Raw genomic sequence first — 17,284 nt, 5'->3', positions numbered from 1 at the left:
TGACCTCAGGTGATCCGCCTGCCTCAGCCTCCCAAAGTGCTAGGATTACAGGCGTGAGCCACTGCGCCCGGCAAATAAAAACTTTTTTAAGAAAAAAACATTTTAAACTTTTTATTTTAGAAATAATTTTTTTTTTGAGATGGAGTTTCACTCTGTCACCTAGGCTGGAGTGCAGTGGTGTAATCTTGGCTCACTGTAGCCTCCACCTCCCAGGTTCAAGCAATTCTCCCACCTCAGCCTCCGGAGTAGCTGGGATTACAGGTGATGGCCACCACACCCAGCTAACTTTTTTGTATTTTTAGTAGACACAGGATTTCACCATGCTGGCCAGGGTGGTCACAAACTCTTGGCCTCAAGTAATCTGCCTTCCTGGGCCTCCCAAAGTGTTGGGAATTACAGGCGTGAGCCACCATGCCCAGCCAGAATATTTTTAAATACAAGTAACATATGATACATTCTCAGTGAAAAAAAATCAAGCCAGTAAAGAAATATGTCACCCTGGGAGGGTGAGGTGGGAAAAAAAAAAAGTAAAGAAATATGTCACCCTAATTAAATCTTTCCGTTTCCTCCTTCAACTTACTATTTGCATCATACATCTCTCAATTTGCCCTTTTTCACTAACCAGGGTTTGGCAGCTCATATGACTTAAAATCAGTTCCTGGCCAGGCTCGGTGGCTCACGCCTGTAATCCCAGCACTTTGGGAGGCTGAGGCAGGCAGATCACCTGAGGTCGGGAGTTTGAGACCAGCCTGACCAACATGGAGAAACCCTATCTCTACTAAAAATACAAAAAATTAGCCGGGCATGGTGGTGCATGCCTGCAATTCCAGTTGCCCAGGAGGCTGAAGTAGGAGAATTGCTTGAACCCGGGAGGCAGAGGTTGTGGTGAGCCGAGATCATGCCACTGCACTCAAGCCTGCGCAACAAGAACAGAAGTCCGTCTCAAAAAACAAAACAAAACAAAACAAAACAAAAAACCCAGTTCCACTGTTCTCTCCTTCTGTATCATATTGCTGAGAATGCCTTTGGTTTTATCCATTAACAATTTTTACACTATAGATACAAGCAGAAATTTATCTACTAGGATCCACACGACAGCATTATGTTGTTCATAAGGGAAACAAGTTAAATATTAAAGAATGACTAATGAATAAAAACTGAAACATACTCCTTTTGTTTTGTAATTGTAAACCTGGTAAGCAAGTCATGGCAAATACCAGAATCGGTTTTTCTTTCGTAAATTTAAATAACTTCTGTAATTAAGCAGATCAAAACTTACAGTAAATACTTCATTCCTATTAACATAGTGTCCAGAAGCATGATCCACCAAAGAACATATGAAGAATTAAAATTTTCTAAAGAATACTGCCAGAAACTTACAAATATTATAACTTAGAAATATTGGACCTGAGTTCTAGTCTAATAAACCAGTGTTTAACTTAACAATCTGTCATTCTAAACTTTTAAAAATTTAAATAAATAATATTAGTGGCAACACATCAACACTATATAAGTGATATAAAAAAAATTTTAATGTTTGTCTCCCAGTTAATGTAAGATTTATTTCTAAAAATTGGAATATGGCTGGGCATGGTGGCTCATGCCTATAATCCCAGCACTTTGGGAGGCCAAGGTAGGCAGATCATTTGAGGTCAGGAGTTCAAGACTAGCCTGGCCAACATGGTGAAACTCCGTCTCTACTAAAAATAAAAAATTAGCTGGGTGTGGTGGTGGGAGCCTGTAATCCCAGCTACTTGGGAGGCTGAGGCAGGAGAACTGCTTAAACCCAGGAGGCAGAGGTTGCAGTGAGTGCCCTGGGAGCAGACTACTGCACTTGAGCCTCAGCGACAAGAGCAAAACTCCATCTCAAGAAAAAAAAATGAAGTATTAGTGAATGGTCAGATATAAATGGGTAAATCTTTTTTATTTTTTTGAGACAGAGTCTTGCTCTGTCACCAGGCACCAGGCTGGAATGCAGTGGTGCGATCTTGGCTCACTGCAACCTCCGCCTCCCGGGTTCAAGCAATTCTCCTACCTCAGCCTCCCAAGTAGCTGGGACTACAGATGCGTGCCACCATGCCCAGCTAATTTTTATATTTTAGTAGAGACGGGGTTTCACTATGTTGGCCAGGATGGTCTCGATTTCTTGACCTCGTAATCTGCCCGCTTCTGCCTCCCAAAGTGCTGGGATTATAGGCATGAGCCACCGCACCCGGCGGTAAATCTTAAATATTACTTTTATCTTCCAAATTGACATTATTTTAAAGATTTCATAATATCTGTACCTTAGTTTAAGGCTTTCAGAGAGTCTTTCAGCTTCTTCAATGGCTTTTTTGATGTTTGCAGGTCCAAGTATTGAATGGAAGTAATCCTAAAATTACAAGAAAACCATCCCATATTGTTAGTACTAGGCATTGCATGTAAAACTAGTGCTAAAAGCATTACTATCATGGTGCTTATATAAAGGGAAGTTTGTTTTATTACAATTGAAGATTTTTAAAAACTTTTAACCTATATAAATGTATAATTTATTCTCCAAATGTTTCAAAAGTATGTCTTCATACCATTAGTAAGTTAAAAAGATCCAGTAGTTCATAAATTTGATTTATTTGTAAATAACCATTAAAAAGTATAAATAACATTCTTGTTATTTACGAGTAAGTGCCAAAGAGCAAAGCTTTCAAGAATAAGATGTGTTTTCTAATTAAAAATATGTACCTAGATTTTTCTTCTAGTCTCACAAGTAAATAATGCAAAATGTTTACAGACACAACATGGAATTTGTTTTGTTTACTTGTTCTAAACAGATTTTTTTGCTTCCCCCTGTACTCTACAATAGCTACCCACATCCCAACTGGAGTCAAAACACTATTGATACATAAAACAAGTTTTACACTTTAGGGAACTTGGAGCAACTAAAAACCAAGTAATAGAAAATAAATACTTAATACTATAATCTAGGCCAGGCATGGTGGCTCACAACTGTAATCCAAGCACTTTGGGAGGCTGAGGCAGGCAGATCACTCGAGGACAGGAGTTCCAAGATCATCCTGACCAACAAGGTGAAACCCTGTGCCTACTAAAAATACAAAAATCAGGTGGGTGTGGTGGTATGCCCCTGTAATCCCAGCTACTCAGGAAGCTGAGGCAGGAGAATCATTTGAACCCAGGAGACGGAAGTTGCAGTGAACTGAGATCGCACCACTGCACTCCAGACTGGGCGACAGAACAAGACTCTGTCTCAGGAAAAAAAAAAAAAAAAAAGTATAATCTACCTTTAAAAAATGCAAAAGGTGGCCATGCACAGTAGCTCACGACTGTAATCCCAGTACTTTGGGAGGCCGAGGCGGGTGGATCACAAGGTCAGGAGCTTGAGACCAGCCTCCATCTCTACTAAAACTACAAAAAATTACCCAGGCATGGTGATGCACAACTGTAGCCTCAGCTACTCGGGAGGCTGAAGCAGGAGAACTCCAGTCTAGGCAACAGAGTGAGACTCCATCTCAAAAAAAAAAAAAAAAGCAAAAGGTTTGGCATATAATTTACTAAAAAGTACAATGAAGTTGGACCCTACAATCAGAGATATTTTCAAATCAAGGTTGGTATGACTTGACAGTAGCCAGTTAAGTCGATTTAATGATTACTGCATCCAATTTGCCACAACATGTCAACATGACTTTGCAAATAGAGCCTACTAGCACAGTTCATTACAAATTATAATAATCAAAATTTGTAAAAAGAAGAGTTAATAGCTCAGAAGTACTCATCTTTGGCTCTCAGTTATGAAGAGCTGCAAAGTGAAGCCATATAAACATATATAACAGCCCATATAAATATATATATAACTTCTAGATTACTTACGATACAAATAAACAAAGAAATATAACTTCCGTAACTAGGTAGATCAAAACTAACAATAGGCTGGGCGTGGTGGCTGACACCTGTAATCCCAGCACTTTGGGAGGCTGAGGCAGGTGGATCACCTGAGGTCAGGAGTTTAAGACCAGCCTGGCCAAGATGGCAAATCCCCGTTTCTACTAAAAATATGAAAATTAGCCAGGCGTGGTGGTCCCTGTCTATAATCCCAGCAACTTGGGAGGCTGAGGCAGGAGAATCACTTGAACCTGGGAGGTGGAGGTTGCAGTGAGCTGAGACAGTGCCACTGCACTCCAGTCTGGGCGACAAAGTAAGACTCCATTTCAGAACAGTAACAACAAAAACTAACAGTACATATTTCATTCCCATAAGACCAGTGACCCGTAGCACAATACAACCTGGAGCATAAGAAGAATTAAATTTTTCTAAAGAAAACTGCCCGGTATTTACAAACATAATTTTGAAAACCTGGACCTGAGCTCTAATCAAATATACTAGTGCTCAACAATCTATCATTCTAAACACTTTTTAAATTTCAAAAGAGTATGTGGTAACACAAGAACAGAATATGAGTAATAGAGCAAAATATGTAATTTTTGTGTCCCAATTAACATAAGACTAATTTTTTTTTTTTTTTTGAGACAAAGTCTCGCTCTGTCGCCCAGACTGGAGTGCAGTGGTGCCATCTTAGCTTACCGCAACCTCTGCCTCCCAGGTTCTTGCAATTCTCCTGCCTCAGCCTCCCGAGTAGCTGGGACTTCAGGCGTGTGCCGCCACGCCTGGCTAATTTTTTTTTAGTAGACGGGGTTTCACCGTGTTGCCCAGGCTGGTCTCGAACTCCTGAGCGCAGGCAATCCGCCTGCCTTGGCCTCCCAAAGTGCTGGGATTACAGGCATGAGCCACTGTACCTGGCTGAGACTTATTTTTAAGAACAAAGATCTGTTGATGGCCAGGCCGGGCAGCTCACACCTGTAATCCCAAGACTTTGCGAGGCCAAAGCGGGTAGACAGCTTGTACCCAGAGGGTTGAGGCTTCAGTAAGCCATGATCACACCACTATATTCCAACAGAGAAACAGAGTGAGACACTGTCTCAAAAAAGGTCTATCAACAGTTATCATATGTCTATCTAGCCTAAAAGTAGATCATGCTGGTCAGGCATGGTGGCTCACACCTGCAATCCCAGCACTTTGGGAGGCCAAGGCAGGAGGATCATGAGGTCAGGAGTTGGAGACCAGCCTAACCAACACAGTGAAACCCCATCTCTACTAAAAATACAAAAATTAGCCAGGTATGGTGGTGTGAGCCCAGCTACTCAGGAGTAATCCCAGTTACTCAGGAGGCTGAGGCAGGAGAATTGGTGGAACCCAGGAGGATGAGGTTGCAGTGAGCCTAGATCACATCACTGCACTCCAGCCTGAGCAACAGAGCAAGACTATGTCTCAAAAAAAACAAAAAAAGTAGATCATGCTTTGTTTGCTTTATTCTCCTAAAGCCTAAATATATTAGAAGGACCCTTCACTACATAATTCCAATAAAAGTACACAGTTTGTTCAACACTGTATCAACTGAACATTACAATAATTTCAGTTAGCACACAAAATGTCATGACTACTGATGCAATTCTCTTAACAGAAAACATAATGTAATCATTACATTAACAGAATTGTTTAACAGAAATTATAATGTGATCATTCTCAATAAAAACAAGATACAAAGTAAAACCAAAAATGCTATGACTTGTTTTATTCTTTTTTTTTTTTTTTGAAATAGAGTCTCGCTGTATAGCCCAGGCTGGAGCGTAGTGGTGCGATCTCAGCTCACTGCAACCTCCGCCTCCCAGGTTCAAGCAATTCCCCTGCCTCAGCCTCCCAAACAGCTGGAACTACAGATGCACACCACCATGCCTGGATAATTTTTGTATTTTTAGTAGAGATGGGGTTTCACCATGTTGTCCAGGCTGGTCTCAAACTCCTGACTGCAAGTGATCCACCCGCCTCAGCCTCCCAAAGTAGTGGGATTACTGGGGTGACTCACTACACCAGGCCTAAACCTCAAACATTTTCTAGTACAAAATAACAGTGAATAAATACAAGTTTCTAAGGAAGTTTAATGATATATATTCAGTCCCTATCTGATCGAAAGGGTTAAAACAGAAAATACCTTGTTAGTAAATTTAGCACCTCACATACTTGAAGTACACTAGAGAGGTTGGGCTATAGAAAATACAACAAAAAAAAACAGGTCTGCAGCTGGACGAGGTGGCTCACAGCTGTAATCCCAGCACTTTGGGAGGTTGAGGCAGGCGGATGGATCCCTTGAGCCCAGGAGTTCAAGACCGGCCTAGGCAACAGGGTAAGACCCTGCGTTTCCACAAAAAATAAAAAAATTAGCCAGGTGTGGTGATACGTGTCTGTGGTCCCAGCTATTCTGGAGGCTGACGTGGGAGAATCAGCTGAGTCCAGAAAGTGGAAGCTGCAATGAGCCTTGATTGTGGCCACTGAACTCCAACCTGAGTGATGGAAGTGAGATTCTGTCTCAGAACAAACAAAAAACAGTTCTAAGACAGAAGCAATGAAATGCCCTGGACAGAGTAAATGAAAATAAGCCTTTTACTGAAAAGCAGGAACTGAACTACTGAATCATATGAAATAATGGCCTAAGTTACCGGAGCCTTTGCAGGGAACTTCTCAACCTGAACTTCTCTGCCTAGATACTCCCTTTGGAAGTCCAATAGAGACTCTATGGAAATGAAAAAATCTCTTATCTATTTAAATGCATTCACTACCTTCTCAAGAAGATAAAAAAAAATAAATCTAGCTACAAAAATATTCCCAATTTTGTCATAGAAAAAAATAACTACTAACTTCCAAGAATAAAGAAAAAAGTAAACAAATATATTTTTTTAAAAAATAAAAAGCCCTGGTCGGGTGTGGTGGTTCCTGTCTATAATTCCAGCACTTTGGGAGGCTGAGGAGGGTGGATCACCTGAGGACAGGTTCAAGAGCAGCCTAATCAACATGGTGAAACTCCAACTCTACCAAAAATACAAAAATTACCCTGGTGTGGTGGCACGCACCTGTAATCCCAGCTACTTGGGAGGCTGAGGCAGGTAAATTGATTGAACTAGGGAGGCGGAGGTTGCAGTGAGCCAAGATCGCACCATTGCACTCCAGCTTGGGTGACAGAGTGAGACTTTATCTCAAAAAATTAAAAAAAAAAAAAAACCCTACCACACAGACAAAACAACCTACCACCAAAGTTATCCTAATTTCAAGACTTTCAAAAATATTTACTTTAGTAAGCACTGTTTACCCTGCCTTTTAAGTAATTCCACTTTAACATATTTCAAAAATTTGTTTGCATTTAGAAAGGCCTCTGTCTATTATCTGCAGATACACAGGTCCAAAAATGTTAAATAATGTTTCTCCCAGGGCAGGACCAATTCAACCACTGTGGACAGATGGATGAACCTCCAAATGAAAGGGTCTCCCTCTTTCAAAGATAGATCTAAAAACCTAGTAGCTGGCCAGGCGCAGTGGCTCACCCCTGTAATCCCAGCACTTTGGAAGACCAAAGTGGGCAGATCATGGAGGTCAGGAGTTTGAGACAGCCTGGCCAATATGGAGAAACCCCCAACTCTACTAAAAATACAAAAATTAGTCAGGCATGGTGGCAGGTGCCTGTAGTTCCAGCTACTTGGGAGGCTGAGGCAGGAGAATCACTTGAACCTGGGAGGCAGAGGTTGCAGTGAGCCAAGGTTGTGTCACTGTACTCTAGCCTGAGCAACAGAGCAAGACTCCGTCTCAAAAAAAAAATAGTAATAAAAAAAAAGTTGTCACATAAAAATAAGAGACTAAACCTCAAATCTTAAGAAAGTACAATAAAAGTACTATTTTAAAAAGTCGTATTTTCTCGGCTCATGCATCGATGAAGGAAAATTTAAATTTAAATTTAAATTTAAAAAAGTCGTATTTTCTTCCTTAATGACCAAATTCAATCCTTCTACTTGACCTGGCAATAATTACCTCAGAAAAAAATTATGAATCTGTATGTTGCTGTAAACTTGTACTAATCCACAGCAAATTCACATTACAACCATTTGTGAATAACACTGTATCTTTAGTTTGCTTTTTCTATCTACATATGAGATATACTATAATACTGCATATAATTTGAGCTAATTTCATTATTATTTAAAAATTTTAGAAAAAAATCAATAGCTCCATTATGCAAAATAACAGGAAATAAAAATTCAAAAATAAAAGGTACCTGCTGTTGCTTGAAATCAGGTCTTTTTTTGATAAGATTATAAACAGTCACGTATTTCATATATAGTACATAGGCCTTTTCCTCATCACGATCTAATCTGCATTCTTCTGCTGTCTTAAAGATCTTCAGGGCACTGTGCACATAGCTTAAAATTAGAGAAAAAAATATAATTAAAGCACTTGACATCTGGGAAAAAAAATACAGGTTATATACAAAATCCACAGATAATCTTTAAGAGGGGTCCCCAACCCCAGGGCCACAGATTGGTACTGGTTCGTGGCCTGTTAGGAACCAGGCCACAAAGCAGGAGGTGAGTGGTTGGTCTAGTGAGCTAAGTGTCATCTGTATTTACAGCCACTCCCCATTGTTTGCATTACTACCTGAGCTCCACCTCCTGTCAGATCAGTGGCCGAATTAGATTCCCATAGGCGAATGTGAGGGATCTAGGTTGCACATTCTTTTCGTTCTTCTGAGATAAGAGTCTAGCTCTTGTTGCCCAGGCTGGAGTGCAATGGTGCAATCTCAGCTCACTGCAACCTCCGCCTCCCAGATTCAATTTCTCCTGCCTCAGCCTCCCAAGTAGCTGGAATTACAGGCATGTGCCACCACATCCAGCTAATTTTTGTACTTTTAGTAGAGACGAGGTTTCACCATGTTGGTCAGGCTGGTCTCGAACTCCTGACCTCAAGTGATCTTCCTGTCTCTGTCTCCCAAAATGCTGGAATTACAGGCATGAGCCACCTCACCCAGCCAAAGTTGTGCATTCTTTATGAGAAACTAAGGCCTGATGATCTGTCACTGTCTCCCATCACCCCCAGATGTGATGGTCTAGTTTCAGGAAAACAAACTCAGGGCTACCACTGATTCTAACTTCTGGTGAGTTGTATAATTATTTCATTATACATTACAGTATAATAATAATAGAAATGAAGTGCACAATAGTGCACTTCAAATGAAGTTCAATAGTGAACTTGACTCATCCCAAAACCATCCTCCCCAACCCTGGTCCATTGAAAAATTGTCTTCCACAAAACCAGTCCCTGGTGCCAAAAAGGTTGGGAACCACTCATATTAATAAAGCAAATTTCATGATTTAGGTTTCACTACTTCAGAAGTGATACAAAGTTTGGATACAACCAACTTATATATACCACTTCCTCTGGGATAAGGGTACTGCTAGAGATAAACCAGTGCTAGAAAGGAATGAGCTGTCTTAGGTCTGACCTTAAAGACTGTCCTATCTAAAGGTGGCTTTATCTTTCCCATTGTTTCCCATTTGAAAATCATTAAACATGAGTTAAACAGAGCTGTTTTCTGTCACCTCATCAACATTATCAACTTAACATGATAAGTAGCCCAATCTCTCTCCTACTCTTTCTGCCCTTCAAAATATCTTTTTATTTTTATTTTGAGGCAGAGTCTCACTCTGTCACCCAGGCTGGATGGAGTATAATGGTACAGTCTTGGCTGAATGCAACCCCTGCCTCCTGAGTTCAGGAATCCCTCAGCCTCCCAGTAGCTGGGATTACAGGTGCGTGCCACCACACTAAGCTAATTTTTGTATTTTTAATAGAGACAGGTTTCACCATGTTGGTCAGACTGGTCTCAAACTCCTGACCTCAGGTGATCCACCCACCTTGGCCTCCCAAAGTGCTGGGATTACAGGCATGAACCACCATGCCTGGCCTCAGAAGATCTTTTTTTTTTTTTTTAAATGGAATCTCACTCTGCTGCCCAGGCTAGAGTATAGTGGCACGATCTTGGCTCACTGCAACCTCCGCCTCCCAGGTTCAAGTGATTCTTCTGCCTCAGCCTCCCGAGTAGCTGGGATTACAGGCATGGGCCACCATGCCCAGCTAATTTTTATATTTTATTAAAGATGTGGTTTCACCACATTGGCCAGGCTGGTCTCAAACTCCTGACCTCTGGTGATCCGCCCGCCTTGGCTTCACAAAGTGCTGGGATTACAGGTGTGAGCCACAGTGCCTGGCCAAAAGCATCTTTTTTAAAAGTCCATTTTGTCTCTAGTAGTGTTTTAAAATTCAGTTCATTCTGGAATTTTCCATTCTTCCTTTAAAGTTTGTATCATTCTCTGGCCAGGTGTGGTGGCTCACTCCTACAATCTCAGCACTTTGGAAGGCCAAGGCAGGCGGATCACTTGAGGCCATGAATTCAAGACCATCCAGGCAACATGGTAAGACCCCATCTCTCTAAGAAATTTAAAAATTAGCTGGGCACTGGGGCACAAGCATGTGCTCCTAGCTACTTGGGAGGCTGAGCCAGGAGGATCACTTGAGCCCAGGAAGTTGAGGCTGCAGTGAGCCATGAGCATGCTACTGCATTCCTGCAACACAGCAAGACCCTGTCTCAAAAAAAAAGGGGGGGGTGAATTATTATTATTATTTGAGACAGAGTTTTGCTCTTATTGCCCATGGTGGAGTGCAATGGCACAATCTCAGGCTCACTGCAACCTCAGTCTCTTGGCTTCAAGAGATTCTCCTGCCTCAGCCTCCCAGGTAGCTGGGATTACAGGCGCACACCACCATACCCAGCTAATTTTTTGTATTTTTAGTAGAAATGGGGTTTCACTATGTTAGCCAGGCTGGTCTGGAACTCTTAACCTCAGGTGATCTGCCCGCCTTGGCCTCTCAAAATGCTGGGCTTACAGGTGTGAGCCACCATGCCCAGCCAAAAGGGAATTATTTTTATACTGTTTTATGAAAAGACAATGACTTGTGGCTGAATTTCTTTTTTTTTTAGAACTCTTATAATTCTTGCCTCTTAAACTTCTGACTTAGAGATATCTGTATGATCTGTCTGGAGAGTTGATAATATGCATATTAGCAGAATATATATGTATTATTCTACAATTGCTTTAAGATCTTCTCTAAGGAGACCTTATTTTATTCATGTGATGGTATTATTTTTCAAATTAACATCACCTAACTTTAATATGGAAATAAACTAAAAAATAATATTTGATTCAATCAAACTAGCAAAGGATACATCATACCTCTTAGTGCTTATCTTCTCTGGTTTAACTTCTGTCTTCTTATTGAGGTCTTTTAGTGAAGAACTGAGGTAGAGTTCTTTAGGAAGTGAAGCCACAGCAGGCATGATGAATTTTCTTTCACAATGGATGCTCTATTTACTTAAAAGTAGTTATTTCCTGAAACAAACACAAACAATTATATTAATTTTCCTCATTAACAATAAAACGAGAGAGCAGTTAAAAAAATAAAACTCCTAAATTAACTCCTAGGGTTAATTTTTATTTAGAATATCTATTTCAGGAGTTTAAGATATGCAGAATATAAGTGAACAATTTAATAATTTTTATAATTTAATAATTTTAATAATTTTTTTCAAATTTTCATTAACCAAATGAATTACTTTTTGTATCATTTTGCCTTAAGAGTTGGGAATCTTACCTGTCAAAGGAACTAGTAGTAAGAATAATAGAAGCTTTTACATGTTTCTTTGGTTAAAATAGCATTAATGTCATCCTGGTAAAACACTGTCTCTACTAAAAATACAAAAATTAGCTAGGCATGGTGGAGCGTGCCTGTAGTCCCAGCAACTGGGGAGGCTGAGGCAGAAAATCACTTGAACCCAGGAGGCGGAGGCTGCAGTGAGGCGAGATCATGCCAGTGCACTCCAGCCTGGCAACAGAGAGAGGCTCTATCTCAAAAAACACAAAAAACAGCAACAAAAAAAGCATTAATGTATAGATCAGAAGTAGACAAAATATTCATCTAGAAATATTTCTCTTTTCTTACTGATGATATCTATTTATTTTTTTAAGTGATTTCTTCTTTTTATTTTTTTTTTAAATATGGTCTCACTCTGTTACCCAGGTGACCACCTTGGCTCACTGCAATCTCTACCTTGGGAGCTCAAGCAATCCTCCTGTCTAAGCCTCCCGAGTAGCTGGAATTAACAGGCGTTTGCCCCTAGCTAGCTTTTGTATTTTCAGTAGATAAGTGGTTTTGTCATATTCGCCAGGCTGGTCTCAAACTCCTGGTCTTAAGTGATCCACCCGCCTCAGCCTAGGATTACAGGCATGAGCCAACACGTCTGGCTACTTCTTTCCAATCTCTTAACCTTCATTCTATCAGTTCACTATTATTAAACAAATGGACACCAATAAACATCTAATCTTAAAAAGCTGAGTAAGGTACAACTTGGAGCAAGAGATGGGGAGGCCTCTGTTCACCTATAGAAATTCCAAAAGCACCCCCATTTGCTTTAATTCTAGTAATATTTTATATTAAATATTGATACGTTGTTATTTATTGGTACTCATCCCTTGTAATCCTGTGCCACATTAGTCCACTGTCTTAGTCGCCAAACCATTTTTTTCTCTGAATATTGCGTTTTTATCATTTTCACTTTTTTTCTATCTATACTCACTCCAGGTATCTACAAACACATGCTGAATCAAACACTTTAATTTATACTTTCAGACCTATGCATTTAGAAACAATGATCTAATATACAAACATTTTCTACACTTTACCTTCCACCCAGGGTCCCGCATCTAAAGCTGTAGTGATGGGGAGAAAAGGTCTCTGGACCACACTATCACTCCCAAATGGATCCACTGATACCAAATATGTCCTTCTAGCGAGGTATCTGATTCCTCAACAATTCATCATCAAACCTGCTAAGAGCATCCATTTAGGAAAGAGTATGCCAGAGTTCCCCTAGGTCTCCTCATACTTAATAGAAACAACAGCATTGTTTCACTGTCAGTGTAAATCACCAGGAGACTTAGCTTGCAACAGTAGGCCCTGTGTTAAAAAGGGGTATTAAATAAGGGGTATATAAGATATAGTTTCTGATTCTCCAAGGATAAACAGTTTAACCAGAAAACATACCCTCCCCTCCCCACCTTCCCACCTCATCATCTCCTGTCCATCTCCCGCAATGTTGAATGAAAAACCAAGAATCTGTGTAATATGACACTCTATATAAAGTTTAAAAATCAAACTAAACTGAACAATATATTGCTTAATGATATAAATGAGGTAAAATCACAAAGAAAGACAGAAAATGATAAACACAAAATTATATTTCTTGGGAGAGGGAGAGTTGTAACCAGAAAGACACATATAAAGAGCCTCAAGGGTAGAACAAGGTTCTATTTCTCCAATTGAGTGGTATATGCACAGGTGATCACCTTATTATCATGCTTTATAACATATAAAAAGAACATATGTAATGTACTTAAAGTTTCAAAGACAGAAATAATATGAGCATAACAATGCAAATGTGAGTAAAGCTATGCAACATACATAAATATGAAGAGATTATCCAGAGAGATGTAAAAGTGAGGAAGTTATGGGTTAAACAGGCAACTAACAAAAATTACACATTTTTAAAAAATACTGATTAAAAAAAAAAAGACTTAGAACATTGGGACCGGGCACAGTGGCTCACACCTCTAATCCCACCACTTTGGGAGGCCAAGGCAGGCAAATCACTTGAGGACAGTCATTCAAGTCCAGCCTGGCCAACATAGTGGAACCCCATATCTACTAAAAATAAAAAATTAGCTAGGCATGATCATGTATGCCTGTAATCCCATCTACTCAGGAGGCTAAGGCAGGAGAATCACTTTAACCTGGCGGGTAGAGGCTGCAGTTAGCCGAGATCATACCCCTGCACTCCAGCCTGGGTGACAGAGCAAGACTCTGTCTCAAAAAAAAAAAAAAAAAAAAAAAAATAGCTGAGCATGGTGTCAGGCACCTGTAACCCCAGCTACTTAGGAGGCTGAGGCAGGAGACTCACTTGAACCCAGGAGGTGGAGGTTGCAGTGAGCCGATACTGTGCCACTGCACTCCAGCCTGGGCAACAGAGTGAGACTCTGTCTCAAAAATAGAACAAAGATACCAACAAAGTTTTAAAAACTAATGTGGAAGAGAAAGTTGTAAACATTAGTAATGCGACATAGTATGATATCAAACTATAGGGTTACAAATACTATAGTATAAGAAAAATTAAGAGAGAACATTAAGTATGAGTAGAGGGATCTTAGAAGTCATCATCAAAGAGACAATATTTGATGTGAGTCTTGGTGGGGGAAGATTTTTCAAAGAAATGAAGAGTAGGATGAAGAAAAGCAAGTAAAGAATATCTTTAGGAATTAGCCACTACATAGAATGAACGAGGATCTACAAGGCAGTGAAAAAATAGCCTTGGAACAGGTAATAGAAGGTCTTGAATGTTACTAAAGCATTTATTTTGTTTTCTAAAGGTAGCAGGGTTCTGAAGCAGGGAGGCAAATGATTGAAACTAAGAAGAGTACAAAGTTAGGCGGTAAGTGATAGGGAAAACACTAGTTACCTATTATAATGATCCTAGGGAAAGACGATAAAGGTCAGAACTAGGACAATAGAGATGGAGTAGAGGAGACAGATACAAGAGACACTGCAAAGGTAGAATGACAGGACTTAGCAAATGATTAGATACGAGGAGGGAAAGTGCAGGGATAAGATTACGATGTTGTCAAAGATTTTAGGCAAGGGTTTCTAGGAGAAAGACTGTATTTTTTTTTTTTTTTTTGGAGACGGAGTTTCGCTCTTGTTACCCAGGCTGGAGTGCAACGGCACGATCTCGGCTCACCGCAACCTCTGCCTCCTGGGTTCAGGCAATTCTCCTGCCTCAGCCTCCTGAGTAGCTGGGATTACAGGCACGCACCACCATGCCCAGCTAATTTTTTGTATTTTTAGTAGAGACGGGGTTTCACCATGTTGACTGGGATGGTATCGATTTCTTGACCTCGTGATCCACCCGCCTCGGCCTCCCAAAGTGCTGGGATTACAGGCGTGAGCCACCGTGCCCGGCCCTGAAAGACTGTACTTTTTAAAAGCTTTCTTTTCTGTTCCAATTTGATTATTGAAAACAGTTCAAATAAGTAATACTCTTCTCTGATAATGTCTAAAGTCCATTAAAAACTCATAGTTGTTTCTATTTTAGTAACAAAATCATGTAAGTTATACTGTCACTTAATGATGCCTAGTGTTAAAATACTTTCAGCGTGTTTTAATTGCTATTTGAATCTCTACAATCACACACATTTCTGCAGAAGTCAAATAGAAGGTAAAAGGTATTTTCCCCTAATCAAGTGAGAAAGTAGAACATATATAGTAATTCCTTAGTATCTGTGGGAGAGTAGCTCCAGGACTCTCCACAAGTACCAAAAATCCGCAGATGCCCAAATCCCTGATATAAAATGGTGTAAGATTTGCATATAATCTATGTACGTCCTCCCATATGCTTTAAAGTATCTCAAGATTACTTATAATATCTAATTACTTATAACACCTAATACAGCGTAAATGTTACATAAATAGTTGTTGTACTGGTTAGGGAATAATGACAAGAAAAAAGTCTGTACATGGTTCAGTACGGATGCAATTATTTTAAAAAGATTTCCAATCTGCCATTGGTTGAATTCACAGAAACAGAAGACTGACTGTGTAACCAATCTAAATCTATGTGAATTTAAAATGTTACATTTTTGATTAGGTCATTTTGCCATTAAAGAAATCTGAAAATAGAATGACATAAAGTGTATTAGACTAGAATGACTGAATGAATTCAATTTCCTTATTTTGGCTGCAATCATTTCAAAAAAATAAAAGAGCAGCAGTAACAACAAACTCATTGATACTTATACAAAAGTGTTCATTAACTACAGAAGTCAAATAATTTGAAGAATTTGTTTAGATTTAAGACAAACCATAACATAACAATGCATTAAAATTATCTTATGCAGCCGGGTGCAGTGGCTCATGCCTGTAATCCCAGCACTTTGGGAGGCCAACACAGGTGGATCACTTGAGGTCGGGAGTTCGAGACCAGCCTGGCTAACATGATGAAACCCCATCTCTACTAAAAATAAAAAATTAGCCAGACGTGGTAGCACACACCTGTAATCCCACCTATTCAGGAGGCTGAGGCAAGAGAATCACTTGAACCCAGGAGACGGAGGTTGTGGTGAGCTGAGATCACACCACTGCACTCCAGCCTGGGTAACAAGAACAAAATTCTGTCTCAAAAAAAAAAATTATCTTCTGCTTCAAAAAGGATTCCAAGTGGAAAAAAAAAAAAAACTATATGTAAGAAAAATTAACATGCTTCTAAGAACAAAAAATAAAAATTCTTAAGATGTGTAAACCTGACAAAGATAAAGAACTTCGGCTTTAGTCAAACAGCAGTGCTCCAAAAGTGAAACCCAAAAATGTTGAAAATGAGTTAACAATAAAGAGAACGTGTTCTTCCTCTGACATCCTTCTGCTCCTTTCAAAGAGAAAGAATAGGGACTAGATGACTAGAACCACAAAGTGAAGACTGAAAGGTGAAAATTGAGGTTTGCAGTCATTCAAAATGGTCCTGATTTTAACCATGGCTTCACACCAGCCACTGCCAAGGTCTTTGGCAATATTGAAGGGAAAGCAAAAGTTGTCTTTTTGGCCACCCACTGTCTCTCCCTATCTCTGCCCTTTAGGCAGCAACAATATCTTCTCGCTGTCTTAAATCTCATACCATATAATCCACTCTTCACTCATTCTATGTGGCGGTGGGGCGCGGGGGAGGGTGCCACAAATAACTAAGTATTAATGAAATAACATTTTTTTTTGAGACAGAGTCTCCTTCTGTCACCCAGGCTGGAATACTGTGGCACGATCTCAGCTCACTACAACCCCTACCTCCCAGGTTCAAATGATTCTTGTGCCTCAGCCTCTTGAGTATCTAGGACTACAGGCACCTGCCACCACGCCTGACTAATTTTTTGTATTTTTAGTAGAGACAGCGTTTTACTGTGTTAGCCAGATGGTCTCAATCTCCTGACCTCGTGATCTGCCTGCCTCGGCCTCCCAAAGTGCTGGGATTACAGGTGTGAGCCACCGTGCCCTGACTGATGAAATAACATTTTAAAGTAATCCTCAAGTATTAAGAAGGCTCAGCCACTCAAGATTTAATCACTGCTAAAATGTATGGTATTTTCTGAGCAACTACTATGTCTCTAGCACTGTGCTAAAGGCTTGAGGGCAGTGTTTTTAAAATCCATTAGAAGGTCATGATCAACATTAAAAAAAAATAGCAAACATCAGACTAAGTCACACAAAG

General features: G+C 40.0%; 1 protein-coding gene across 1 annotated transcript in view; it reads right to left on the bottom strand.

Annotated features, from left to right (window-relative positions):
* The window catches only part of USP8 (ubiquitin specific peptidase 8), an 84,169-nt gene that overhangs the window by 56,935 nt on the left and 9,950 nt on the right, over positions 1-17,284 (bottom strand). The window contains exons 2-4 of the mRNA XM_012442299.3: positions 11,160-11,315; positions 8,147-8,291; positions 2,286-2,371 (exon numbers count right to left, since the gene is read on the bottom strand). Of these exons, the coding sequence (XP_012297722.2) occupies positions 2,286-2,371; positions 8,147-8,291; positions 11,160-11,263 (335 nt within the window). The 5' untranslated portion in view covers positions 11,264-11,315. The remainder of the gene's footprint in view (positions 1-2,285; positions 2,372-8,146; positions 8,292-11,159; positions 11,316-17,284) is intronic.

The sequence above is a fragment of the Aotus nancymaae genome, unplaced genomic scaffold (genome assembly GCF_030222135.1).
Source record: "Aotus nancymaae isolate 86718 unplaced genomic scaffold, 86718_ANA_hifiasm-v0.15.2.pri h1tg000062l, whole genome shotgun sequence".
Taxonomy (NCBI): Eukaryota; Metazoa; Chordata; class Mammalia; order Primates; family Aotidae; genus Aotus; species Aotus nancymaae.
This window is presented reverse-complemented; position numbering and strand designations above follow the sequence as displayed.